This window comes from Hemicordylus capensis, chromosome 16 (genome assembly GCF_027244095.1).
Source record: "Hemicordylus capensis ecotype Gifberg chromosome 16, rHemCap1.1.pri, whole genome shotgun sequence".
Lineage (NCBI taxonomy): Eukaryota > Metazoa > Chordata > Lepidosauria > Squamata > Cordylidae > Hemicordylus > Hemicordylus capensis.
In genome coordinates, this window is record NC_069672.1 from 16,962,535 (window position 1) to 16,988,669 (window position 26,135).

Here is a 26,135-nt window from a genome sequence, read left to right on the forward strand (position 1 = left end):
GGTGGGGGTAGCGCTTGGCCATGGAGAAGTAGGCAGGGGGGCTGCTGCTGCTCTCTTGCTCTGCCTACATCCAGGGGGGCGGTGGGGGGGGGAGGCAAGATCCAGGGCCCTGTGCAAATGCAGACTCTCCCTTGCTGGAAGAAACCCCCCAGGAGTGCTTGACGGAGGCCGACAGGCAGGTGGATCGAGGGCGATCCGGTTGACAACCGTATACCCGGGACTCCCAAAGAACTTTGGATGAAGCGCCTCACCACATGTCAGGGTCATGTGTGGTTGGGGAACCGGCTGAAGGGCAGGAATGGACGCTCTTCACAGTGGAGGCAGGCCGGAAGTGGGGCCCCCAGGGATCGGTCCTGGGTCCAGCACTCTGGTCTAGGAGTTGTGGGGACCAGCAAAAGCGGCCAGATTTGCAGAGCACACTCAGCTCTTTAGGGTAGTGAAATCCTCCATCCCTCGTGAGGAGCTTCAGAAAGATCCTTCCAGACTGGGAGACTGGGCAGCAAAATGGCCCGTGTGAGCAAGTGCAGAGTGCGGCATCTTGAGGCAACACCCCCTGCCCCCCCCCGCTTTACCTTCAGGCCTGAGCTGTGGGTGCCTGGTTGGCCTTGCCCCCCTTGGCCAGGAAATTGGGGCGGCTGTGGAAGGGAGGCGTCCAGCAGCCCCCTCTGGCTCCTCCGGCTTTCTCCCTCCCCGGTGGGGGGCACAGGCCCCCTCCTCCACAGGCCGAGGGCACCACCCCACCCCCGCCCGCCCGCCCTCCCGCATCTTCTCCGCTGCTTCACGGCCCATCGATCTGGCGCTGCCTTCTTCCTCGCGCCCTATTGATTCCCCCATGGAGGCTGCCGGTCCACCTGGCCAAGGTGTAGATGTGGCGCCTCCTCTCCACGTGGGAGTTGCTGTTTCATGCTGTACGAGGCGGGGACACACACCCCCCCCGCAGAAGTAGCCCAGGCTTGGAGCTGGCATTTGCTGATAGACTACCCTTGGATGGGGAGGTTCCCCTGAGCCGCCGCCTCGAGGAAGCCCAGCGGCGGGACAGGCTCGTCGGTCCCCGGCTTGCGTCCAGGCACCGCACAGCACCCGAGGCGCCCTCTCCCCACGCCGCCAGCTGTGCGGGGGGGGGCCTTGGCTGGCTGCAGCAGGGCGGGCTCTCCGCCTCCCCCCCCCTTGCTGCTGCTGCTGCTGCTGCTGCTCCTCCCTGCGCACCTCCAGCGAGCAGGCAGCCCGGCTCGCCAATGGGGGCGGCGCAGGGGCTGGGGCTGGCCCGGTGACGACGACGACGACGCTGCCGCCGCCGCCGCCGCTGCTCGCGCGCTCGGCCCGGCTCTCAGTGCGGCGGCGGAGGCGGCCGGGAGCGCAGCGGGGCCGGAGCGGGAGCCGGTAAGGGACTGGCGGGCGGCTCGGGGCTGGGGGGCGCGCAGCTGAGGAGCAGCAGCAGCAGAAGCAGCGGGGCTCCTCTGCGTGGGGCGGCGCGAGGGGGCCCCTGAGCCCGTGCAGAGCGCCCCGTGGGCGAGGGGCTGCGTCTCCCCCCCCAGCCCGGGCCCTGGCTGGCTCCCCCCCCCAGCGGGGGCCGCTTGCGCAGCTCCCTCCATGCGCCCCCCGTCCGCACAAGCAAATGTCTGCTGAGCCTTCCGACTGTGGCAAGACTGAGGGAAGGGCCCCGCCAGGCCGGGAGGAGGCCCGCGAGAGAGAGAGAGAGAGAGCGCCCCCCCCCCCTCCGCTGCCTGCAGTCGGGGAAGGGGCATGCCCGGAGCGGGGAGGAGGCGGCCCAGCGCCCCGGGTTGCCCGCCCGCCCGCCTGCCAGGCTCTGGTGCGCGGCAGCTGCCTGGTCCTGCTGACCGCCTTGGCCCCGGGGGAGGGGGAGGGGCCAGACCGCTGCCGTCAGACGGGAGGGGCTCCTCCTGAGCTGGCGAGGCCCCCCCCCGCCCGCCCCCGCAGGCTCCCTCCAGGACTTGCCTGGCCGCACCTGGGAGTCCAGGGAAAGGGCCGGCAGCCTCCTGGCGCGCTGCAGGTGGCCACTGGCCGGGTTGCCGCAGGCCGCCTCCGCCGCTCCCAGGCTGCTGGTCGGCTCTCCCCAAGAAGATTGCCGGCCGCCCTGCCGGCCTTGCTTTCCAGAGCGGGGGGGGCGCCCTTCTCCTCCCCCCTCCCCCTCCCCCTCCCCGGCTCTCTGGCAGGTGAAGCTCCAAGGAGGGGCCCTGCAGGTGGCCACGAGAGCCCCTCCCCCCCCCCGCGCGTGCCAGTGTACAGCCTGCCGCTTCTCACGCTGCTGCTGCTGCTGCGGGTCCCTTTGAAATGATGGTCGATGGCAGGGACACAGAGGACGCTGCCTTGTGCTGAGTCAGCCCCTTGGCCCATCTCGCTCGGCATCGCCTGCCCTGACCGGCAGCGGCTCTCCCGGGTTCTTCCAGGCAGGAGTCTCCCCCAGCCCTGGCCCGGAGATGCTGCTGCTGCCGCCAGGGACAGAACCCAGGACCTTCTGCTGCGTGCCGAGCAGAAGGGGGGGCTCTGCCACCGAGTGACTGCTCCCGCCCCTCGGGGGAAATGCCTTACAGCTCTCGCCTGCGGTCCCTCGCCCAAATGCCAACCAGGGTGGACTCTGCTTAGCAAAGGGGACGGTTCATGCCTGCTAGTGCTGCTGCTGCTGCTGCTACATCCCTGTCCGCCCAGGCCTGCTAGCCAGCTCCACCACCCACAGATGTGAGTGAGAGGCAGGAATATCCACCGCTGTGCTGAGGAGGAGGGGGTCTCCCTTCTTGTTTTTACCTAGCCCCCCCCCCACCCGCCGGCCCTCTTAGGCGTGTGTAGCCCTGAAGGAGGGACGTGTCTTGGAGCCGCTCCCTGGAAACGGGAGGAGGGGGAGGGCGTGATTTTTCTGTGCTGGAGGCAGCCGTGTTAACAGATTTGAAATCGAGTTGGAGGAGAACGGGCAGCTTGCCAGGCGCGGAGGGGGTGGGAGGCGAGGACTGCAGGCCCTGGAGCACAGAGAGGCAAGGGGGTAGGTGGGGGGCGGGCAGGAGGGGAGCGAGTGGCCCAGGGGCGCCCCATGAGTCGGTGGCAGAGGCCAGGGCTGCGCTGAGCTCCTGCCCCCGCTGTGGGGACTGACCCCCTCTCAGGGCCGCCGCTGGGTCTTCTCCCGGCTGAGGGCAGCTCTTTCCTTGGCTTCGGCTGGGGTGTGAGCCCAGTTTCAAAGCTCATCGGGAGCTGCCAAGGGCCGAGTCAGGCCCACCTAGCTCAGGACTGCCTGCACAGACGGGCAGCAGCTCTCCAGGGTTCCGGGATCAGGAGTCTCTCCCAGCCCTGCTTCCCACAGCCAGCCACGGGACGGCTCCAGAGGCCTCCTGTGCATGCCTGCTGCACGTCGCCAGCAAGATGCCTTCATGGGGGACTCAGTGGCTGCGCACCTGCGTTATGCAAGCAGGGTCCCAGTTTCCATCCCTGCAGAAGAGTCTCAGGTGGCAGGGCTGCCTGCCTGCCTGGGCCCTAGATAGCTGCTGCCAGCCAGAGCAGGCCGTGCTCGGCTATGTACTCTTCTGGGGAGGAGCTCAGTAGGGAGAGCATAATGTAGGCGCATCTGTGGGGCCCTTTCCTTGGCATGTAGGCGCTCCCAGGTTTAGAAGGGATCCCGGTGCCAAGGTGGGGAAAGTTCCCAGGAGAGCTTCTGCCAGTGAGAGTAGATGCTACTACAACGGTTATTTATCTACCACTCTTCAACCAAAGTTCTCAAAGCGGTTTACATAGAAAAATAAATACTACATCAGTGAGATGGCCCCCTGTCCCTTAAAGGCTCGCAGTATAAAAAGGAGCTTCAGGGAGACCCCAGCGACAGCCACTGGAGGGACGCTGTGCTGGGGACGGATAGGGCCAGTTGCTCCCCCCCTGCTAAATACAAGAGAATCGCCACTTTAAAAGTTCTCTCTCTGCTTGGTTAGCAGAGGAAAGAGAGAGCTAGACCGATGAGCTGGCTACCTTCTCTGCTGTGGGGTGAGGAGTGGGCGGCCCCGTCCCCGAACGGCAGGAGCTAGTGGTGCCCCTCTGCCAGGATGGGTGGTGGTTGGGGGAGGGGGGCTTCCTCGTGTGCGTGTTGTGGGGCACGCCGGGCAGACTCGTGCGCAGGCATGGCCTATATATAGCCGCGTTGTATGGCCTGGGAGTTGCAAGCACAGTCAGTGACTCATGCCTGCGGGGCGGGTGAGAGTGGGAGACGGGGCGTGCGTGCGTGCGTGTGTGTGTGTGTGTGTGGCGAGGAGAGAGCCTCGTGGTGTTGGACGTGGGGCTCCGGGCTGCAGCTGGAGAGTTCGGCCCCATGCAGCGGGGGGGGGGCCTGTGTCTGCCTGTCCGTCTAGCCTGGCGCGGTCGTCCCGGCGCAGTTCTGAGCCTCGTGGCCGGACTGTCAACCCACAGCCCTTTCCTTGCTTCCCCGTCCGTCTTCCTCCTTGTGGCCAGAGGAGCGAGAGTCTCCTGGCCCTGCTTTTCCCGCTGCGATTCTCCAGGCCTCGGAAACGGTTTCTGGGAGGGGGGGTGTTGGGAGTCGGGGGGGGCTCAGCTGGTGGGGTGCTGGTTTGCCCGGAGCAGGCCTGCCTCCCCTTCCCACGCGTTGGCACGGCTGTCCTCCCCTCGCCTTCCACCCCCACCCCACCCTGCCACCGGCGGGGTATTATTTCGGGCCTGGTGGTGCGCCTGCCTCGGAGGGCGCTTTCTTCTCCAAACTGGGCGTCGGAACAGTTGGCGCCATCATGGGCGACTGGAGCCTTGCCTTCTTCTCCCAGCTCTCCATCTCCCAGAATGTGGCATTCTTCTGAGTGGCTTCACACCTCCCACCCGCCACCCAACTGCCTGCCAGATTGCCTGCCGGAAAAGCTGGGAGGGGCACCAGTGCCCAGGCTGTTAGTCCAAAGGGGGGGGTGCAACGGAGGAGGAGAGCTGTGGGGGGGTGGCATCTCCCGGAGTGGGCTGGGAAAGACTCCTGCCTGAAACCTCGGAGAGCTGCTGCCAGTCAGTGCAGACAACCCTGAACTAGGCGGACCTTGGCCGGACTCAGCATGAACTCCCTTAGTGGGCCTTTTAGCCCCTCCTCTTCCTCTTCCTCTCAGGCCCACCTGGGGCTGGACGGAAAGGGGCTTCCTGCGGAGAGAGGGGGGTGCAGTGCCCAGCTGACTTCCCCTGCTGATGGGGGCTCAGCGTGGGGCTCAGCCAGGGCCCACCATGCTGTGCCGTGGATTTCTTGGCCTCCTTCTCCATTGGGGCCCCTCTTGGAGAACAATCTGCCTTCAGGTGAGACCGCGGTGGACGTCCCTCTCTTGGGACCGCCGTGGGGCGCCTTTTGACTGTGTGCCTGTGTGTGGGAGAGAGGGAGAGGGAGAGACCACCAGCAGAGCGGTGGCCGTGGGCCTGGCCGGGCTGGTTCCCCTGGGAGAACCCGGAAGCTCAGCCTCCTCGGATCTGCTGGTGGGAGACCCTGGCTGCGTTTGCGGTGTGGAGATCAGCCGGGCTGCAGAGGGAGCCGGAGGGGGGAGCCGCGGTGTTCCTGGGGAGGGGGAGATGGCCCCGCCCGCCCGGTCCTGGTGTGCACTGGGGCTGGGGTAGTCGCCGAGATCCGGAAGGGGGTCCCAGGGGCTTCTCCCTGCTCGGAGGCCAGAGGCGCTGTCCAGGGTGCTGGTGCTGCTGACTCCGCGCCCCTTCCCGCTTCCCAGTTCTCTCCTTCCGACCTGGTCCACTGTGTGCCAGCTGCTGCCCAGTAGGGGGCGCTTTCTGACAGTGGTCTGGCCACGTGTGCCCCCCCCCCCAGTGCTCCCACTGGGCCCTGCTGCTGCTGCTGCTGGCAATCCGGATCTGGAGAGGGGTTTGCTTGCTTGGGGCAGAGGCAGCAGCAGGAGATGGAGGCTGCCACATACAGAGCCCAGCCCTTGGGTCTTCCCAGCACAGGGCTGTCGGCACCCGTGTTCCCTCTCGGGGGGGGGGGGGTCCCAGATGTTGTCCACTGCAACTCCCAGCATTCCCAGCTGCAGTGGCCTTTGGCTGGGGGTGGTGGGAGTTGTAGTCCACGGCATCTGGGAATCCCTGTTCAAGGGAACCCTGGCCGGCACTGACTGGCAGCGGCTCTCATCTGGGCAGGCGTCTTTCCCGGCCTTGCCTGGAGATGCTGCCAGGGCCTTCTGCATGCCCAGCAGGGTCTCTCTGCCGCTGAGGTGCAGTGCTCTCTAGCCCTGATCTCCCCAAACAGACGTCTGATGCTGCCTTCTACCGAGTCAGACCTTTGCCCCGTCGAGCTCAGTATCGCCTGCACTGGCTGGCAGCAGTTCTGCAGGGCTTCAGGCAGAGAATGCCTCTCGTATGCCGGGACTGCATCTTGGCACTGGGTTCCAGTCATCCTAGCTCACCTCAGGGCAGTGCCGGACACAGGAATGGCCCCCAAGACTCTGGGGAGCGGGGCAGAGGTCTGGCCACCCCATGCCCTGCGGGCTCCTTCTCTCCTCCTCCCTGCTAGACCCCCCTTCCGGTCTCTCTCTTTCTGTTTGTTTGTTTTTATTATAATTTTATGCCGCCGGATATGTACATCTCTAGGCAGTGCACAACATTTAAGATTATTTAAAAATCAGCACAGATTAAAATGCACGAAACAATGAAAACAGTTGCATAAAACAGAAATAAAAACAGTAGCATAAAACAATTATTAAAACAAATTATTAAAATTAATTCTAATTAACAGCCTGCGAGAACAGTCTTGAGGGTCTTCCTGAAAACAAACAGAGAAGGAGATGCTCTTATTTCAGCAGGGAGCATATTCCAAAGCCCCGGGGCAGCCACAGAGAAGGCCCGGTCCTGGGTCGCCACCAAAGGAGCCAGCGGCATCCATAACCGAATCTCTCCAGAAGATCATAACAGGCGGCAGGGTTCATGACAAAGGAGGCACTCACTCAAGTAGCCTGGGCCCAAGCTGTTAAGGGCGTGATAGGTAGTAACCAGCACTTTGTATTTCACCCGGAAACATATCGGCAGCCAGTTCCCTTGAGGCCGGTGTTATGTGGTCCCTTTGAGTTGTCCCAGAGACCAATCTGGCTGCCGTATTCTGGACCAATTGTAGTTTCCGGACTACCTACAAAGGCAGCCCCACGTAGAACGCATTGCAGTAGTCAAGCCTGTTTGCACTGGCCTTTCTCCATCCAGTCTTGGCAGTGGTGGCCCCACCGGGTGCAGGACACGCCCCCTCCCTCCTCTGGCATGGAGATCCACCCTCCCCCACCCCCACCCCGCTTCACCTCTGCAGCGTTGGGTGGGGGCTCAAATGGGACCCTCCGGCCCTGAGTGTTCCCTGCTTGCTCAGGGCAGACCGAGACCCGTGATTGCCTTTGTGGTTCGTGAGCAGCAGAAGAAGAGGCCCGAGGAGGGAGAGGCTCCCTGCCCCCACGAAGGCATTTGGGACCAGCGTGACCCGTGCGCCACTGGTGGGCCTCTCGGCAGGGGTCCAGCGGCTGCACCTGGACTGGGGTCTCCCCAGGGTGTGCCTTTCAGCCTCCCCCGTGCAAGAGAGAAAAGTAAACAGAACACATGTGGGGAGGCCAGCCGAGGGCCCTTTGGGGCTGCCTGTGCCGAGAGGAGCAGCCTCAGACGGGTTTGGGCTGGAGCGGCCGGCAGGGGGGGCCGAGGGCCCTCCTTCCCGCCCGCCCGCCCTCCCTCCTGCCCGCCCAGCTCGCCAGAGCTGTGGGTGCTGCTGCTGCTGCTGCTGCTGCTAGGCACAGGCGTCGCAGCCTGACCCTCGGCCTCTTCCCCGGACCATGGCCTCCAGGAAACGGAGCTTCACTTTTGGGGCCTATGGGGGGTGAGTGGCTGGGGGCAGGGGGGCACCCGGGTGGGCAAGGGGGACGCGGGCTGGGACTGTGGAAGGCAGGCGGGCGGGTGCAAAGGTGCCTCCCGGGTGACGGCTCTTTGCAGCCCAGGAATGCAGGGAGGGAGGCCCAGAGCTCTTGGCTTCTCTCTGCCTCCTCTGTGATTCCCCCTCCCCACCCCGGCTTTTGCCCCCCCACTGCCTCGCTGTCTCTCTCTCTCGGCTTCTCCTCCTCGCACCCGGGACCTCTTGCCATCCCAGTTTTCAGCTCTCTCTGGGTGACTGAGGCTGGCCCCGGCTTGCGATGGTTTCAGGGCCCTGGGCTAGCAAGAAAGGGCTGCCCGTTGTGGCCAAAACCGCCCAGTTTTTCTGCAGAACGGAGCAGGCGCCGTGGAGAGCGGGTGTGCTCAGCCGACCACAAGTGGCGGGGGGCGGGGGGGGGACATCTCTCCAGGGTGCCTCCCTGCCTGTTCCAAGCAAGGGCAGCCCCGCCCCGCCCCCAGGCGCTGCTTTCTTTGGACAGGCTAGTTTGTCGAGTGCACGGTCAGCCCATGGAACTCACAACCACTGTAAGTGCTGCCCGAGATGCCGGAACCTGGCTGGCGTTGGAGGCCGGAGTGTGCCAGGCTGGATGAATGAGGGGACCCACTTGCTTAGATTGGGGGGCAGGAGGGTGGAGAGCTGGTCTTGCAGTAGCAAGCATGAATTGCCCCCTTTGCTAAGCAGGGTCTGCCTTGGTTTGCATTTGGATGGGTGGCTACATGTGAGCGCTGCGAGATATTGCCCTTAGGGGACAGGGCCATACCTCACCAGTAGGTCCCAGGTCCCTGGGCAGCATCTCCAGGTAGGGCTGGGAGAGACTCCTGCCTGTTACCCCGGAGGAGCCGCTGCTAGTCAGTGTGCAGACAATTCTGAGCTGGACGGGCCCAGGGCTTGTCTCCGTATAAGGCTCTTATGTTCAGTTATGTAGGAGGGAGTCTGAGGCAGTCTCTGTTCTGCCCCACATGCAAATATCACTCTCCCCCCGCCCCGCTTTGTAGCCTTCCTGACCTTCAAGTAGTCAAGAGGGCTGGTTCTGGCCGGGTCTGCCCCCACCCCACCGTCTTGCCCGCCTCTGCTCCCCACCCCACCCCCCGGGCCTTGACAAGGCAGTGCTTGTCCCCTGGCATTTCTCCCATGGGAGGAGGTCACCACCTCCCTCCTGCCCCAGAGCTGAGGGCGAGAAGCCCCTGCCGAATGTGCCCCGGCTGCAGACCGGGATGGGGCCGTGTGCAGGGGTGGGGGTGAGTGAAGCACCCCAGGGGTCATCTGGCTTTGCTTCCCCCCTGCTTTGGGGGGCCGGGCTCCTTGGTTGCCCTTGCTGTGCATGTGGCAGCTCCTTCTGTTGCGCTTCTAAGACTCTTGTGCGCCGCTTTGGGGGGACACGTCGAAAGGCGGCGCACAGCCTTCCCCAAACAAAGCCACGCAAGCCCAGGCCAAGAAGAAGAGAGCTGGTCTTGTGGGCTGCCCCCTTGGCTAAGCAGGCTCTGCCCTGGCTTCCCGTTGGGTGGGTGGCCGCAGGAGGTGAGCAATGCATGGCCGGAGATCCCCTTTGAGGGGTGGGGTGACAGCTCAGCAGCATGCCCCGAGGAGCCTACAATCCAAGCTTCCGGCCGTGGAGTGAGAGCTGGCCAGAGGGGGCCTCCCTCTCTGGGGCGCTGGTGTCCCCCCCGGTTCTGCTGGGCTTCCGGCCCAGAGCCAGCTCAATCCGGCCTCCACGAGGGCTCTTCCCTCCCGCAGCTGGGGCCGGTGTTGGGCCGGGCTCCCAGCTGGGAAAGGGGCCTCTGCCTGCAGCCTTCTCTGGCCCCAATGCCCAGGGGCCTCGGCTGCTGCCGCCGCCGCCTCCTGGCTCCCCCGGCCCGGCTCTCTGGAGCTGACTCCCCTCGGCGGGCGGAGCAGCGTTTCGGCAGCCATGCAGAGCCTTGCGCTCCAGGCTGGCTGTTTGTTCAGAATAACTCAATTACAGGCTGGGCCGAGACGTGCCTGGCACCAGCCTGGAGGAGGAGCAGCAGCAGCAGCAGGAGGAGGAGCGGGGTGGGGTGGGGAGCTGCAGAGCAGGCAGGGCTCCCGTCCTCCACGCGGAAGAAGAAGGCTCCCGGGCACCGGGAACAGAGGCAGCTGCCACATACCGAGTCAGACCCTTGGTCGATCTAGCTCAGGGTTGTCTTCACAGGCTGGCAGCGGCTTCTCCAAGGCTGCAGGCAGGAGTCTCTCTCCCGGCCCTCTCTTGGAGATGCTGCTGCCAGGGAGGGGACTTGGGACCTATAGATGCTCTCCCCAGAGAGGCTCCATCCCCTGCTGAGGGGAATCTGCTCACACTTCTAGTCTCCCATTCAGATGCAACCAGGGCAGACCCTGCTTAGCTAGGGGGACAAGTCATGCTTGAGACAACCAGGCCAGCTCTCCTCTCCAAGGCTCAGAGGGGAGGAGAGCTGGTCTGGCCCTATGAGTGGACATGGGTGGCCCCCTTTGCTAAGCAGGCTCCACCTTGGTCTGCACTTCTATGGGCGATGACGACATCCTGAGGGGGGCAGTGGTGGAGCATCTGCTTTGCAGGCAGAAGGTCCCCAGTCCGATCCCTGGTAGGGCTGGGAGAGACCCCCGCCTGGGGCCCAGGAGAAGCTGCCCCCGGTCTCTGCAGGCAGCCCTGCGCTCGAGGGACCAGTGGCATCAAGCAGCGTCCTGGGTCTCCTCCTTTGCAACCGGCTTCCTCAACTGCCCCCCCCCCCCCGCCTGCATTGTGTGTCGCAGGTGCTATGGGCTCGGTGGGGGGGGGGCAGAAGTGGGGCGGCTGAGCCTGGTCTCTGGGCGCAGGAGGAGCCTGTCTGCCTCCCAAGCCTCCTCCTCCTCCTCCTCGTTTCAACCCCAAACAGAGCGACCGGTTCCCCGGCTGGCTGAACAGGTTTTGGGCTGTGCGGGAGACCAGCGCAAAACAAGCCTTGTTTTTCAGGTGTTGATCTTTGGCCCACATTTGGGTGATGTGTGTGTGGGGGGGAGAGTTGGGAGCTGAGGGTAGGATGGTCCAGGGTGGGGGTTCATTGCAGAACACCGTGGCAGCAGCCCGGGGGGAGCGGTGGCCACTGTGGCCTTCAGGGTTGGGGAGAAGGTCTCCCCGACTTGGTCTCTCCCTTCCCCTTATTTGATACTCAGGGAGGGGGCATTGGGAGGGGGCTGGCCCCAGAGCTCCGGCTTTGCGTGCAGAAGGTGCCCGGTTCAACCCTTGGCAGCATCTCCCATTTGGCCTGGGAAAGACCCCCTTGGAAACTGTGGAGAGCTGCTGCCAGTCAGTGCAGGCAGGACTGACCAAGGGTCTGACTCAGGCAGGGCAGCTTCCTGCGGATGGGGCTGTAGCTTCGTGGCAGAGGTGCCCGGTGCAGTCCTTGGTGGCGGCAGCAGCAGCATCTCCAGGGAAGGCTGGGGAAAGCCCCTGAGCTTGAAACCCTGGAGAGCTGCTGCCGGCCAGTGCAGGCCATTCTGAGCAAGATGGGCCACGGGCTTCGCTCAGGCGGCAGCAGCAGCAGCTCCCTGTGGGCGGCTCCTGCCAGCTAATGGGCCTCGTGTCTTCTCTGTGTCTTTCAGGGTGGACAAGACCTCCGTTTATCCTCGGACTCTGTGGTGAGTACAGCAGCCCTGGCTCTGCGGTGGGGGGGGGAGCGGAGAGTCTGTCAGTCGGGCCGCATCCATCCTTCTTGCTGGGCGGCCGCCAAGAGCATCCGTGAGTTGGGAGCCGGCTCCTGCCCAGGTCCAGCCGGGGTGGTGCTGGGGAGAGAAGCCGTCTCTGGGTCTGCACGTCTCCCCCTTCCTTTGGGTTTGGGGCAGCGGAAAAAGGAAGCCGAGACCTTCTCTGCAGCTGCTTGTGCCGGTCCGCCCGGGGGTGCTGAGCCCCTCTTCCCTCCGGCCTTCGGTCAGTTCCGTTCTGGGCCTGCTTTTGGGTCTGCGTCTCTGTGTGTGTGTGTGTGGGAGGTGGCAAGGTCAGGGTTCCTGCGGCTTCCAGGGAGTGAATTAAATAAATAGATAAATAAGACCAAGAACCTAAGAACAGCCCAGCGGGGTCAGGCCCAAGGAGGCCCACCTAGTCCAGCATCCTGCTCCCCACAGTGGCCCACCAGATGCCTCTGGGGAGCCCACGGGCAAGAGGTGAGGGCATGCATGCCCTCTCTCCTGCTGCTGTTTCTCCCCTGCATCTGGTGTTGAGAGGCGTCGTGCCTCTGAGGCTGGAGGTGACCCACAGCCACCAGACCTAGCAGCCATGGAGAGACCCGTGCTCCATGCATTTATCTAAGCCCTTCTTGAAGCCACCCAGGCTGTTAGCTGTCACCACATCCTGTGGCAGAGCATTCCATCGGCTAATGATGCACTGTGTGAGAAAGCGCTTCCTCCCGACCTTCCCCGTTTCCTGGGGTGACCCCTGGTTCCAGCGTTGTGAGAGAGGGAGAAACTCTGTTTCTCTCTGTCCGCCCTCTCCACCCCAGGCCTCTGCCCTCCCCCTCTGCACCACGTGCGGGAGCTGGGCCGGCTGGCCGGCTCTGGGGCTGCCACCCCCACGGAGGAGGGACCGGCCAGAGAGGCCCGGCCTGGCCACAACAAAGGAGGCTCCTCAGGCGCCTTCCTGGCCGGGCTCCCGGCGTGGGGGCTTCGGGCGGGGCTGAAAGGGGCATTGTTGTTGCCTCACAGCAGCCTGGGGCTGGGAGGGGCCCCAGGGCCCTGGATTCTGCCCCTGCAGACGGCAGCAGGGTCCTCCTCCTCCTCCTCCTCCGCAGATGAATTTGCACCTCCAGGGTCCTGGCCGAGCGACTGAGCGAGCAAGGGAAAGCGGGGGGGGGCTTTCGGGGTCACGAGCCAGCCTGGGGAGGGGCGGGCAGCCTTCCTCCCTGATCCCAAACATTGGCCTCTTTTCAAGCCCCGGAATGAGAGTGCCAGCTAGTGAGTCACCCCATGGAAATGTTGGTGGGTGCATCGCTGGATCTCGCATGCTTTGGGGTGGGGGTAGCCTGGGGGACGCGCTTGAGGTCCTATCACGCCTCTGCCCAGGACCTTGCCCGCGGGGCGGGGAGCAGCCAGATTTCCCCGGGAAATGGCCGGCCGCTCGGTTATGAAGCTGCTTCCTGCTGAGTCTGGCTGTCTTGCGGAATGTCCCCTACTCTGACTGGCAGCCGCTCTTTCCAACCCTTGCTACTCGCAGCCTTTTTCAACCAGTGCCAGGCCCTGAACCTGGGGCCATCCACATGCAAAGCAGGCCCTTTGCCACTGAGATCTTACCCACCCCCCGCCGGCGCCCGACCCCAAACCTAAAGTAGGTGGGACTGCAGCCCTCTCACTTCAGCGGGAAGGGAGGACACAGAGCCATCTCTGGACCCCATTTCTGCGAGCCCCCTTGCGGTAACATCCTGGTGTTTTCTCTACGAGGTGGGCCTCCGGATGTCTGCTGTCCCTTTGCTGGGGGGTGGGTGGGTGGCTGGAGCCCCTTCCTCCAGCTTGGCTCAGGACCCCCCAGCTTTCCAGGCCAAGCACCTTACCTGGCAGGTAGGAAATCCCGTCAAGGCTGCCGGTGTGCCTCTGAGCATGTGCAGAGTGCATTTTCCTTCAGCAGCTGGGCAGCTCTGCCTCCTGCCACCTTGCAGCCAAGGGGTTCAGGCCTCCTCCGAGCAGGGCCACGTGGGGAGCGGAGGAGGCTGTCTGGGAGTGGGATGCTCAGACTTCTCAGAAGCAGGCCCCGCCTGGCCCCCCGCCTGCTGTGGGGCCGCTCGTAGCCTGGGGTGCTGCTGTCTTTGGGGCCGGGGGGGGGCGTTGCATCCTCGGGTCCTGCCAGGCCTTGCTGAGAGCTGCAAGGCTCTGGAGCCCAGAGCCTCCTGTGTGCTGGCGAGGGAGGGAGGACAGCCTTCCTTCTCCTCCAGCTGTCCAAGGTCAGATCCGTTTCCTTGGCTGCTCCTCTTCTCCTCTACAGCAGGGAGGAGCAGCTCTCTCGTGAAGCCGTACTGAGTGTGGAGAGGCTGCAGGCAGACCAGTGGGGGGGCACCCCCCTCCCTCCCTCCCTCCCGGCCGCCGCCGCCTTCCTGCCCTGGCAGCCGTGTCCTCAGATGGTGCAGAGGCAGAGATCTTGCCGCTTTGGAGCCTCCCAGGCTGAGGAGGGAGGGGGCAGGGCAGAGAGGGCCGGTGGGCCCCACAAGTGCCGTGTTGGGAGGCCCCCAGTGGCCGTAGAGCGCCCCCCCTTTTCTTCCGGTCTCTTTAAGAATAACCTCCACCTCCTTGCCCCAAGGTAGGGCCACCCCACCCCGCCTCACCCCAGAGCTTGCCCGCGAGCAGAGAGTATCTGCATGGCGAGAACATGCCCTTCCCGCCGGGTGGGGTGTGTTTGCAAGGAGCCCCAGATCAGGGGGCGCTGGTCTTTTGGCGAAGGCTGCCTGTGGAGAGGAGGACCGGCTCTGGCCCTCCTGCGGCTTCCTTGCTGTGTCGGCCTCTCCGAAGAGGAACTTTGTCTGTCGGGCTGATGCTTCGGCTGCTGTTCTCAGCACCACGGACAGCTCCAAGAGCTGCCTGCCGCTAATAGGAACCACACTGAGCGGTCCAGGGTGTTTTGCACCTGTTCTCTCGGTAGGCTTCACAACAGCCCTGTGAGGGAGGCCGGTGCGCTAATTATCCTGCTGTTGCACTGGGGGCGGAGTGAAGGGGGCTGCCTCTGCTGCCTCTGTGAGAATCGAGCTGGGGCGTCTGCTTCCTGTTGCTCTGGAGGACCCACTGCGAAGCCAACACACGCCTCCCTCCCTCCCTCCCGCTGGCTTCGCTTTCCAGTTAGCAGCAGCAGCTCAGTTGGTCTGGCAGCGGCCTGCGTGGCGGCACTCTCCTCCTCGCTCTGGCTTCCGCGGGCAGTCGGGCGCTGGGGACCCGCTGCATCCACTGCGCCCCCCTCTGCGGCGCAGGGCTGCTTGTGGTGCACAGGGTCAGCCATGCGTGCCTGCTCGCTCGTGGCTGGCGGCTGCTTCAGCCCTCGCTGCCCCTCGAGTGTGCGGGGAGAAGCGAGGGGGCTGCTGCCAGCGCCTGGCTGCTCCGTGCCCCACTGCGAGGCTTGTGGCGAGGCCTTTGGCCCGCACAGGCCGCCTCTGTGCCGCGGAGCGGAAAATCAGTGGCGGCTCTGCTGAGAAAGCGAGGGCTCCTGAGGAATGATTCAGCGCCAGCATAAATCATCAACCCGCTACATGCGTCGCTCGGCTGAGTTCTGGAACTGGCCTGGGCTGGCTGCTAGGGGGCTTTCACGCCCAGCCCAGTGCGAGGGGCTGCCCCCGGGCCCCTTTGCCGCCCAGCCACGCCTGCAGGCCGCTCCCTCCATTGCTTGGAGCCGCAGGGAAGGACCCCGACCCGGAGAGTCGCCCAGGAGGACGGCTTTGCCTGGCCCTTGGTCCAAGGAGGCCGCCTGGGCCGGCATCTGTCCTTGGAGCCTTCCGCAGGCCCGGCGTGGGCACTCTCTTGCCCAAGGGTGTCCTTTGGACACTCCGGTATATCTGGGCACCCGTATGGTCATGGAGGGTGGGCGAGCCTCTTTTGATCACTCCGTCTCTGCAGGTATCGTTACCTTTCCAGTCCCCAACACGAAGCGTTTTCTGTCCGTTGGCAGCGCTCCTAAGAGTTGCCGCTTAGGAAGCTGGACTCCAGGCTCAACCGCCTCCGGGCTCCCCCAACTTGGATCCTGCCGGCTGCAAACGCTTCTCAAGATGACGCCTTCCTGGAGATCCGTTCAGGAGGCAGTTGAATTCCCTGGTGGGGGTCACAGCTCCGAATGTGGGGTGGGTGGGGGGGAGACTACTTGGCACCCAGGCAGGATCTCTTTCTTTAACCCTCCCCCCCCATCAGGGATGGTGGGTATAGCATTAATGACCGGGTTGCATGCACTGATGAATGCATTTGGGTGATCAGACGTGGAGCAGGAGGGCGCTCAGGCGGGACGGGATTGCCGTCAGGGGGCCTGAGTGTGCCTCTGCCAGCCGGGCGGAGACTTGGACAGGCGTCCTCCCAGCGAGCAGCTGCCTGTCAGGGGTTTGATCGGGGGAAACGGGCGTCTTCATTAAGGCCTCCAGAATGCAGCCCTGAGGAGCAGGAGTGAAGCCTTGGCTGTCCCGGTTTCCCCCAGCAACGTCTTCTGGCTTCCTAGGCCAGCGGTGGGCCTGGTGTGGGCTTCTCCTTCCTTGGTAGGCCAGGCCTGCAGGATGAATCCCTTGCTTGTGTGGGTTCCCGGCTCCCCGTTGGGGTTGCTAATGAGCACCCGGTGGCGGACGGGGGGGGGGGGGGGCTCCCTGCTGCTGCTGCTCCTCCTCCTCACCGAGCAGGGCAGAGATTAGGAGCTGGTGACGTTCTGCGAATGGGACCGGAAAGGAAGACACCGGCTGAGCCCCAGCGAGGGAGGGCTCTTCAGTGGGGGGATTTGGGGACCCTGGAGAGGGGAGGCTGGCCTGGCCGGCCTGCATCTCCTGCCCTAGTTCTCTCCTGCTTGCTTGAGGCAAGATGGAGCTGCTGTTCCCAAGAGGCACAGGCGGGGAGAGTGAAGATCTGGGGAGGTATTCAGCAAGCCACCCCCCACCCCACCCGCCATACGCCTTCCATTCTCTGGGATCTCCTCAGCACAGGAGGTGCCCAGTTCACTCCCTGGCAGCATCTCCAGGCAGGAGAGGGAAAGACTCTGGCCTCCAAGCGTGGAGGGCTGCATGAGGCAGGGTTGGGGGCTGGATGGGGCTCTCCTGGGGGCTCCCTCTGCTAGGGTCACCTGGATCTCTGGAAGGAGGGTGCCTCCTCGTGGCCAGTTTGTGGGCCTCTTCCTCTCTCTCTCTCTCCCTCTCTCCTCCGCCTCCGAGAGATGAGCAGCCTCGACCCCCGTTACTGGGTTACATTTGCCCAGAAGCGGACATTTTCATGGCTAGCTGAGGATGACCTCTTTTTTTGCCTGGCGTTGTCTTGTGAAGCAGGAGGAAATGGCTGGGAGGCTGAGTCCGGAGGAGGCTGGACTGTGTGGTTTGCGTGCTCCCCGCGCCCCACTCCGGGCTTTGTTTTAGGCAGCGACTCCTGACGGGTGGGGTGGGGTGCCGGCGACTTCTCGTTCTCGGCCAGAGTTTTGCCAGAATGTCTTTTGGCCCCGTACTGTCAGATGGAACGAGGAATTCTGCATGCCTGGCACACGTGGCCTTACAGCGTTCCTCGTGGGCTGGCTCGTGGCGGTGTGGTGCTTTGCAATGAAGGCTTTGGGAAAGGCAGGAGGGGCGGATATTTCTGGAGGGTGGTCCTGGGAGGTGGATCTGCCCCTGCCTGCCCTCCGCCTGCTCTGAACACAGCAGAAGTACCTCAGGTGAGGCCTGGGACTCGGGCCGGCTGCTCTGCCAGCGGCTGGAGGGGGGCCCTGGCGCTGCTTCCCACCCCTGCCCAGATGCCACAGGGATGGGCTCCTGGGAAAGGGGGTCCCCAGTGGGCCCAGTTCCGGCTGGTGAGCCCCCTCCTGGGGGCGGGTGGGCCAGGCTCCGCCCCACTTTGCAGCCCCTGGGTTCTGTGCAGAGTCTTGTTTGGAGGCGACCGGTTGGGGGGGGGGGGGCGGACGACGTTCTGGGCCTGCCCTGCTCCAGCCCGCCTCGCTGTCCCAAGCGGCAGTGGTCCAGGCGGGGCGGGCACCTTGCCTGCAGCTTTGGGGCCAGTGCCTTGGCCTGGATCGTGTCCCCCAGGTGAGTCCCCTCCCCGCCCCCCGGCCCTCCCTGTCTTCCTCCAGCTTGTGGCAAAGTTCCACGGCTGCCGCTTCACATGGCTTTGGGATGGCGCCCCGTGGGAAGCAGAGCCTGGGGCCTGTGGCGGCTGCGGCTGCGGCTGTGCTGACCTTTCCCAGCCCTGCGGGGCACCCCCGGCCGGCCCTCCCTCCCTCCCTTGCTGCTCCAGGACTGCTTCCTGCCCCCTGAGCCTCTCGGGGAGTCTCTCGTCCATCCAGAGAGGCGCTCAAAGCTGGACGGAGGGGGGGGGCGAACCCGCGTCCTTCTCCACCCCCCACGTTCCACTGGGGAGCTGCACATAACAGCCAGCGAGAGCCGGAGAGCCCATCAGATGCCCAGGCAGGGGGCTCGGCACGGCGGCCTTCCTGGGGCAGAGCGGAGACTCCGGCAAGGGCCATCCGAGCGGGCCAAGCTGCCCTTGCCTTCCTGCTGCCTGCAGCTTCCTGCCCAGGCGCGTGGGACTCCGGCCAAGCCTCCCGGGATGGGCTTTGGCGCGGCAGCGGCAGCGGCGTCTCTTCCCTGCCTCCTTCCTTGCCTCGAGGGCCAGGGCAGAGGGGCGCGGGGGGGGGCACTGCCTCAGCGGCCTCCGCGATGTCCGCCAAGGGAGCCAAACTGCGCGCTCTCGCCATCCTCCTGGGCCTGCTGTTCCGGACCCGGAAGAGGAAGACAGAGCGCGGAGGAAGGTAGAGAGCCTCCCTCGAGGGGCTGGCGCCCAGGAGGGGCGAGCTGGAGCTGGCAGCCTGCCTGAGGGCGTGGGTTGTCCTTGCGGGGGGGGTCACCAGCTTTGGCCTGAACCATGGCGGTCATCCACAGCCGGACCCCGAAATCCCTTGCGGCTGGCGAGGGCGTCGGGGTCCCGGACTTTGCACAGGTTCAGACCCGGGTGAAATGCTGGAAACGGGCTCCAGAGTGCCGTGGGACCCTTTCTCACGGGGGAGCTTCTTTCAGAGGAGGAACGTCTTTGAAGAGACTCGGCCCCCCTTGGGCGGCTTTGCCAGGCCCTGGAGCTCGCCTCTCTCTCCAGGGCTGGGCATCTCCTGAAAGCCTTTTCCTGCTTTCCTCTTGCCAGGCTGCGAGTAAAAGGCTTCCCCTCCGGTGGCTGTGGCTGGGGTCCATCTTATTTTTAGATTGTGGGCCCTTTGGGGACAGGGTGCGATTTCACTCCTTTATTTGTATGTGTGCCTCTCTGTGTAAACCGCTTTGGGAACTCTTGTTGAAAAGCAGAATAGAAACATCCCCGGTGTTCGCAATACCGGATCCGACCCTTGCTCTGTCGAGCGCAGTCGCGCCTCTCTGCTCTGGCTGGCAGCGGCTCTCGGGGGTCTTTCCTGGGGTCTTTCCTCTCTGTGCAAAACCCGTGTGCTGCCGCGGTGCTGCCTGTTCCCCACGGTGTGACCCACCCCTCTGGGGCCGATCCCGGCCGGCAGGCTCGTTCCTTGCTTCCGACCTCCAGCCAGGGGCTCAGAGCAAAGCCCAAGGGAGCAGGCCTCCCCTCCTCTGGGGTGAGAGGGAAGGAGAGGGCTGGATTCAGTGGCGGGAGGTGGCTCCCCCCTCCCCAGGGGGGCTTTACGGACAGGGGGAGGGGGACCCCAGGCGGGCGGCTGCTCCTTTTCCTTGTGCAGTAGCCTCCACCTCGACATATGCCGGGGGAGTGGTGGGGGGGGGATTCTGGCGGGCCTCCTCCTTGCAGGCTGCTTCAGGCCCTGGCCAACAAGCAACTGGCTGCCTGGCAGAAGCGAAGCCTGCCCAGACCTGGAAATGAGAAGAGGAGGAGGCGGATCGGGCCGGGGTGGTGGGACGCTCCCCGCTGAACCTTGTCTGTGCCACGTTTCCAAGTGGGCAGCCTTGCGTGGTGCTCCCCGCAGAGAGGCATGGAGAGCCGAGGGTGCTCCCCGGGGGCTGGAGGGCTGCAAGGCTCTCCGTGGGGCCATCCAGGCGGCTGGGGGGGGGCACCCTCCTCATGCCTCTAGTCAGTCGCTCGGGGGGGCAACGGGACGCCCTTCTGGTGGCCACCAGGCTGGTTTTGGGGAGGGGGCCGTGGTTCAGGGGCAAGCCCAGGAGGCCCCAGACTCCACTAAGGGGCACACCCACTGGGGAGTTGGTTGCCCCATTTGTCATCATCATTGGGCGATTACTCAATGGTAATTGCCAATCAATTAGGCGTCCCTCCTCGCCTGTTTCCTGTTGCTATAGAAACCCTTCCACCCCCTTCGGCAGTGGGGAAGGGGGTCCCTCCTGCTCTGGGCTGCGTGGGCTGGAGCTGGCTCGGCACCCCAGGAAGAGCACCGTGGGGCGGGTGCCTGCCTTCCCCTGGCCCCTTTCCACCTTGCCCTGGGGCTGGTTTGGTTCCGAGGCGCCAGAAGTCTGAGCAGGGAGCCTCTGAGCATGCCCAGAGGGGCCGACTTGGCTTTGGCGGGTCTCGCAGGCGGCCCTTTGTGTGGAAGTCCATCTAGTCCAGCCTCCTGTTTCCCCCAGGGGCCCAGGCAGGAAGGGAGAGGGGCAGCCCCCTGTCCGGCTGCTGCTCCCCTGCGGTGCTGGTATGGGGAGGCATCGTGCCTCTGAGGCTGGAGGTGGCCTGTAGCCGCCAGACTAGTCGCCATGGAGAGACCCGTCCTCCCCCCTGCTTCTCAGCCCCCCCCGTGCCACTGATCCCGAGGCCCACGGCGGCCCCTGGGGGGCTCTTGGTGGCCGGGCCGCCCGCCCACGGCTTCCTCCTCCTCCTCCTCCTCCCTCACGCCACTCTCCTTGCTTGCTTCCCCCAGGAAGAACAATGGGCCGGCCCATGCCTCCTCCAGCGGACCCCTAGAGCTGGGTCTGGCCCCTCCGCGTGCCGCTGTGCGCCCCCCCAAGGTAAGCGTCTCCACCGCCGCTGGGCACGGCCCGCCCTTCGCCTGCGCGGCTCAGGAGGGGAGCCGGAAGCAGGCAGGGCAGCCTCTGTGGCCGGCGGGGGGCCGCCATGGTGCTGAGCGCACGTGCAGGATGAGAGCCAGCCCTGCCTTGGTCGCATCCTGATGCTGCTGCAGCTGGACTCCTTCGCTGGAAGGTCTGGAGGGCGGTGGGGGCCCCCATCACCCCTCGCCATGGCGTCCGCCTGCATGAAGCTCCCGATGAGGCTGTGTCCTCTGCACAGCATCCCCCGCTGCCGGCACCGTGCAGAGACTACCTTTCCCATCATGCACTGCTACGCTTTGCACAGGGCAAGGGGCACTTCTTTAAGGAGCAGCCCCCTCTGGCTCCCCTGGCCCATCCTGGAGGGCATGCACAGAGTGCTCCGAAGTGTTGGGGTAGCAAGCAAGACTGGTCCCCTTGCTAAGCAGGGTCTGCCCTGGTTTGCATTTGAATGGGAGACTAGAAGTGTGAGCACTGTAAGATATTCCCCTCTTAGGGGATGATGGGGCCGCTCTGGGAAGAGCAGAAGGTTCCCAGTTCCCTCCCTGGCAGCAGCATCTCCAAGAGAGGGCTGATTCCTGCCTGCAACCTTCTCCAAGCTGCGGCCAGTCTGTGCAGACAATCCTGAGCTAGAGGGACCGATGGTCTGACTCAGTATAGGGCAGCTCCCTCGGTCCTTGCGTCGCCATAAGGACAGTCATGCAGAAGGGTGTGTGGTGCGGTTGTTTTTCCGGGGTGGCCCCCACTTGAAAAATGGGGGAGATCACTGGCCGGGTGTGTCGCGTCTGCCTAACGGGACCCTTTTCTTGCTCCTGCCCCCTCCCCACTTTCAAGATGGTTGCAGGCGGTGGAAGGTGGAGTGTGTGTGTCCTTCCAAGGCAGGGCCCTCTTAGTTTCCCAAGAACTCAGGTGGTCGGAGGTTGCTCAGAGCCCAGCCTCTTTTTCTAGGAGACACCCCCTCCCCTGCCACTTTGCCTCTCTTGAGATGCAGAAACTGTGATTCCAGCCAGCTTCCCCCTCCCCACCACTGAGAGATGCGCGCGCGCACACACACACACACACACACACACACCACCTTGCATAGTGCTGCTGCTGCTGCCTCTGAGCTCCTCCCCAGAGGTGGGCACCTTCTCCTCCGCCTGGCAGGTGGGGAATTCTGATGGATTGCTTCCCTGAGGTCTCCTCCTCCTCCTCCGTGGGGCAGCCACTGCCGGGATGAATGGCTCTTATTTGTGGGTGGGTCTCCATGGCAATCTGTGCCCTCAGGCAGCTATCCGGGGTGAGAGCCTGACTCATTAAGGCTTGCGCGGGCGGCTTCCCTGCCTGACCTCCTGCGTCTGGCCTGGAGAGAGGAGCAGGCAGGACTCCTTGGGGCTCAGCCGCCTGTTTCGGGGCAGCAGCTAAGCGCCCCCTTCCCTTGCTGTCTTCTTGCCTTTACCTGCTTGGGATCCGGGAGAATTGATTCCAAGCGCACATAAACAGGAACGTAGGAAGCTGCCATCTGCTGAGTCAGGCCCTCAGTCCATCTAGCTCAGGATTGTCTGCACAGGCTGGCAGCAGCTTCTCCCAGGTTGCAGGCAGGAGTCTCTCTCCCAGCCCTCTCTTGGAGATGCTGCTGCCAGGGAGGGGACTGGGAACCTTCTTCTGCTCTCCCCAGAGTGGCCCCATCATCCCCTGAGAGGAAGATCTTCCGGTGGTCTCCCATCCCAAAGCAAGCCAGGGCGGAGGCCTCTGCTTAGCCGAGGGGACCAGCCATGCTTGCTGCCACAAGGCCAGTTCTCTTAGGGGTGCTGCTGAGTTGCTCCAAAGCAGTGCAGGCTCGGGGGTGGGTGGGAGATCAAGCCCCCAGTGGCAGGCAGGGCTTGAACAGCTCTTGCTCCAGTCGGGTTGCCGACACCCCCACCCCCACTACTCCCCCCCTTTGAAACGGGGAGAGTGCTCAGGCATCCGGGGGGGGGCTGAGAGGAAGGCAGTGCTGCTCCGCCTTGCAATGAGAGAGACTTTGACTCCCGGGGGGGGCCTGCCCCCCCCACACACACACACTGCTCTGCCAGCCCCACTGGCAGTGGGATGGAGATGACGCTGGGGAGGTGAAAGGACTCCTTGTGCTGGTTCCCGGCTGCCAGGCCTTGAGTGGGTGCCAACGTCAACGGAGGAGGAGGAGGAGCAGCGGACGCCAGCCCCGGAGTCTCCTCCAGCGCGAGGAGCAGGGCCTTGTGCAGCAGGCGGCCCTGGCGGAAAGGGTGCCCTCGGTGGGCGTGGCTGCCCAGCACTTTGCCCCGAGGACGCGGCTGTCCCAGCCAGCCCCCGAGAGGGAAGCCCTGCAAAGCTGTGCCAGCCGTGCCCACGAATCGGAGCCCTTTGTGGAAATTGCCGGGAAACCCTCCCTGGGTCTGGAGAGGTTGCCACTTCTCCGAAGCCGCAGCCACAATGCTGTGGCCAACCACAGGAGGGTCTCCTCGGCAGCTGGGTCCGGGGCAGGGGTCCTTAAGAAGGGCAGGGGTCTGATCCTGGTCTCGACGCCCTGACAGCCGGTCACGGCGCTGGCGGAGGCCGGCCGGTTAGCAGTGAAGGAGCAGGCACTCTGCACATGCTCAGAGCTTCAGCCCCCAGCGGATGCTTCCTTTGCTTTGAGTGCTCGCATTCAGCAGAGATTCCAGGGATGAGCCGGCCGAGGGAGGAGGGAAAGAGAAGCTCCCTGACTACTGAGGGGAATGGGGGGGCAGCAAAGGGGTCTCCCCGCTGCAGCCCCCCCTCCCCTCCAGGGCCTGGGAGTGCCTCAAGGCTCTGCCCAGCTCATTTCCCCATATCAATTAATGGATCAATTAACCAGTTAAAGTAGCACACTTAGTTCTCTTTAATTAACTGGCTGATGGCCTTAATTACCAAGACAGACGTGGGTGGGTTGGGGAGGGGGGTCCGCCCCTTCCCTGCCGCTTAAAAGCAGGCGCTCAGCGGGTCTGACTTGGGGCCTCTGGGGCTCAGTCAGGTCCACCCCGGCGGTTCCCCCCCTCCCTCTTCCAGATTGCAGGCTCCTCGGGGCAGGGACCGGAGGGGTCCTGCTCTGCTGCCCAGAGCAACTTTGCCCTCTCCCATCCCAGTGCCGGAGAGCGCCCTCTGCTCTTGTGCGCCCCCCTTCTCCTCCCCCACCACCGCTGCCAAGCTGCTCTCCCTCCCTCTCCCCCTCCCTCCCTCTCCCCATCCATTCTTCCCCCTCAAGTGTAGGCCAGTTGCCATGGCGACCCTGGGTGGTCCAGGCCCCAGCTCTGCTGCTGCCGCCGCCGCTGCCCTGCTCTTGGCTCAGTCTGGGGAGGGGCTGGCGCCAGGCCCGGCCTCTCCTCCTCCGGGCTCGGCTTCCTCTTCCTCCTCCTCCTCCTCCTCCTCCACCTCCAGCACCTGGCTCCACGCCCAAAGAGTACACACATACAGATCCGGGAGGGAGCCAGCAGGGGAGCAGGGCTGCTTCTCCCCCTTCCTGTGGCTGCGGTGGCCGGCCGGGGTCCTCCTCCTCCTCCGGGCAAGCAAGCTGGCTGTCCCTTACAGCAGCGAACCTCCTCCGAGCCCCGGAGGCAGAGGATGTGACTGGGAGAGCCCCGGAGGAGGAGGAGGAGGAGGAGGGATGGCGGTGGGGCGGCCTCCCCCGGCCTCCCCGAGGCTGCTGCTGCTGCTGCTGCCCCGGAGGGATTCCACCCAGCAGGGCAGCTGGAGCGTGAGTAACCCCTGGGGGCTGGAGACCCAGAGAGCGGGGTCCCTGCAGCAGGCTGCCGAGCTGCTGGCCCTACCGGCCAGGCGGGAGAGCCCTGGCAGAGAGGGGTCCCGGGATGGGGCACAGCCATCCGCTGAGGGGTGGGGGAGGGAGCTGGGCACCAGCCCCACTGAGCTGCGGGATTCGCAGCCGGTGCTTGGATCTCCGGCCCACCCCCAGCCAGGAGACTCCGCAGGGACTTTCTCTCCGCCCAGCCGCTGAGCCCCTCTGAGTAAGCCAGGCCAGGCTCGGGAGCGCCACAAAGAGGGGGCGGAGGGGGAGAGGGGGTCCACCCAGCCGCGAGCGCATCCCAAGCACACGTCTTCTCTGTCTGTGCCCAGTGGGCTGGAGGCCTCTCGCACGCCTGGCTGTCTGGGGCACTCCGGTGGGGAGTGTCCTCATCCCTGTCGGTGGGTGTCCATGGTGGGCATCCGTGCCGTGCCGGAAGGAGCTGGTCCCTGTGAAAGCGGACAGAGCTGGACTGGGGGCTGTGGGGTCCTGAGGCGGAGGCTCACCCTTGCTGTGGGTTCTCGACTCGGCCTCCCTCGACTCAGCCTCCCCTGGGAAGCCGGCTGGCCTGCCCTCTGGGGTCGTCGTGAATGGCCACGGCGTGCCTTCTGCCTATTTCCAGCCGGGATGTGGCTCAGGGTGCCTGCCTTTTGGCCACTTGCCTTTCAGGGTGACGGCAGGGTCAGGATCCCACCCAGGGAGCCCAGCCATTCACTGCTCCTTTCCTCTCTGTCTCTTGCAGAACACAGAATTGTTTGAAATGATTGAAAAGATGCAGGTGAGTCAGCCTCACTGCGTCTGGCGGAGCAGCAGGCGGGGAAAGCAGGGCAGCCCGGGTCAGCAGCAGCGCCTCCTGATTCGGAGACCGCTGCAGGCAGCCTCCAGACGCAGTCCAAGCACCCTGCAACCAGCAGGAAGTTGGCCGTGCCGGATTTCGCTTCGGTGCATCTCACTCCGGGAAGGTGTGGGGCTGGGGTGGAAGTGAGCAGGGACCCTGGAAGGCTCTCCCCCGCTGACCCTCTCAGGGCTGTCGTGGGGAGGAAACTGGGGCAGGGGGGGACATCTTTAAATGTGGGCCCCCGATTGTGAGGAGGGGGGAGGCCCAGGCCCACAGAAATGGGAACGGAGGCCCTCTTTCTGCCAGCAGCTACCCTGTAGGAAGGGGGTCAGTGCCCATGCCTACCTGGACCGTCCCCCTAGGACTTGAAACACCGCCCATCATCTGGAAGGCTGGCTGTGGTGGGTGCACTCTGCCCATGCTCAGAAGCTCTTGGAGCACTTGGTGCATCTTCGAGGGCCAGCCCTGCCCATGGGAATGGATTTGTGGTCCTGAGCTGGGGGAGGGGGCAGCTCTGGCTTGGAGACCATGGGGCTGCCACCCCCCCCCCCGACACGCGCCAGCACACAGCCCCGATCCCAGGGCACCTGGGCCATCGAGGCACAGACTGGGCTCCGAGACGGGTGCCCATCCAGGGAGCTCCAGGCCCGCCCGGCTGCCCTGAGCCAGACAGGCAGAGCCAGCAGCCGGGCCTCCAGCCGCCCGGTGCACAGATCCGCCGCCTCCCTCCCCACCCAGGCACACGGATGCTGGGGCCTTGCCAGCCCCATGCCAAGCAGGATGTGTGCCCTCTTCCCCCCCAAGGCGCTCTTGGCGGGGGGGCTGGAGTTGACTCGGGCTCCTCTTTCTGTCTCCCAGGGAAGCAGGATGGACGAACAGCGCTGCTCCTTCCCTCCACCCCTCAAGGTACGTGCCGCGGGGCCCGGGAGGGCAGGGCCAGCTCTGTCCCGGCTGGCTGGCGGGCTCCCAGCAGCCCCCTTGGCTGGCCCTGCCCTCCGGAGAGCCCGCTGGCCTCTTCGCCACCCCCAGGGGCACCTGGAGCCAGGAATTGCTTCTGGC

The 26,135-nt window shown here is 64.8% G+C and overlaps 1 protein-coding gene across 4 annotated transcripts in view; it reads left to right on the plus strand.

The window, feature by feature from the left end:
* Positions 1–1,275: 1,275 nt before the first annotated feature.
* Positions 1,276–26,135, plus strand: part of RAP1GAP (RAP1 GTPase activating protein) — a 43,887-nt gene continuing 19,027 nt past the window's right edge. Inside the window, exons 1-5 of one of the 4 annotated variants that reach the window (XM_053280855.1) lie at positions 1,276–1,380; positions 11,441–11,476; positions 20,358–20,445; positions 24,981–25,016; positions 25,935–25,982. In XM_053280855.1, coding sequence (XP_053136830.1) covers positions 24,999–25,016; positions 25,935–25,982 — 66 coding nt within the window. In that variant the 5' untranslated portion in view covers positions 1,276–1,380; positions 11,441–11,476; positions 20,358–20,445; positions 24,981–24,998. Of the gene's footprint in view, positions 1,381–11,440; positions 11,477–20,357; positions 20,446–23,773; positions 24,194–24,980; positions 25,017–25,934; positions 25,983–26,135 lie in introns of those variants that run through there. The other 3 variants (XM_053280852.1, XM_053280853.1, XM_053280854.1) reach the window with 3 other exon arrangements.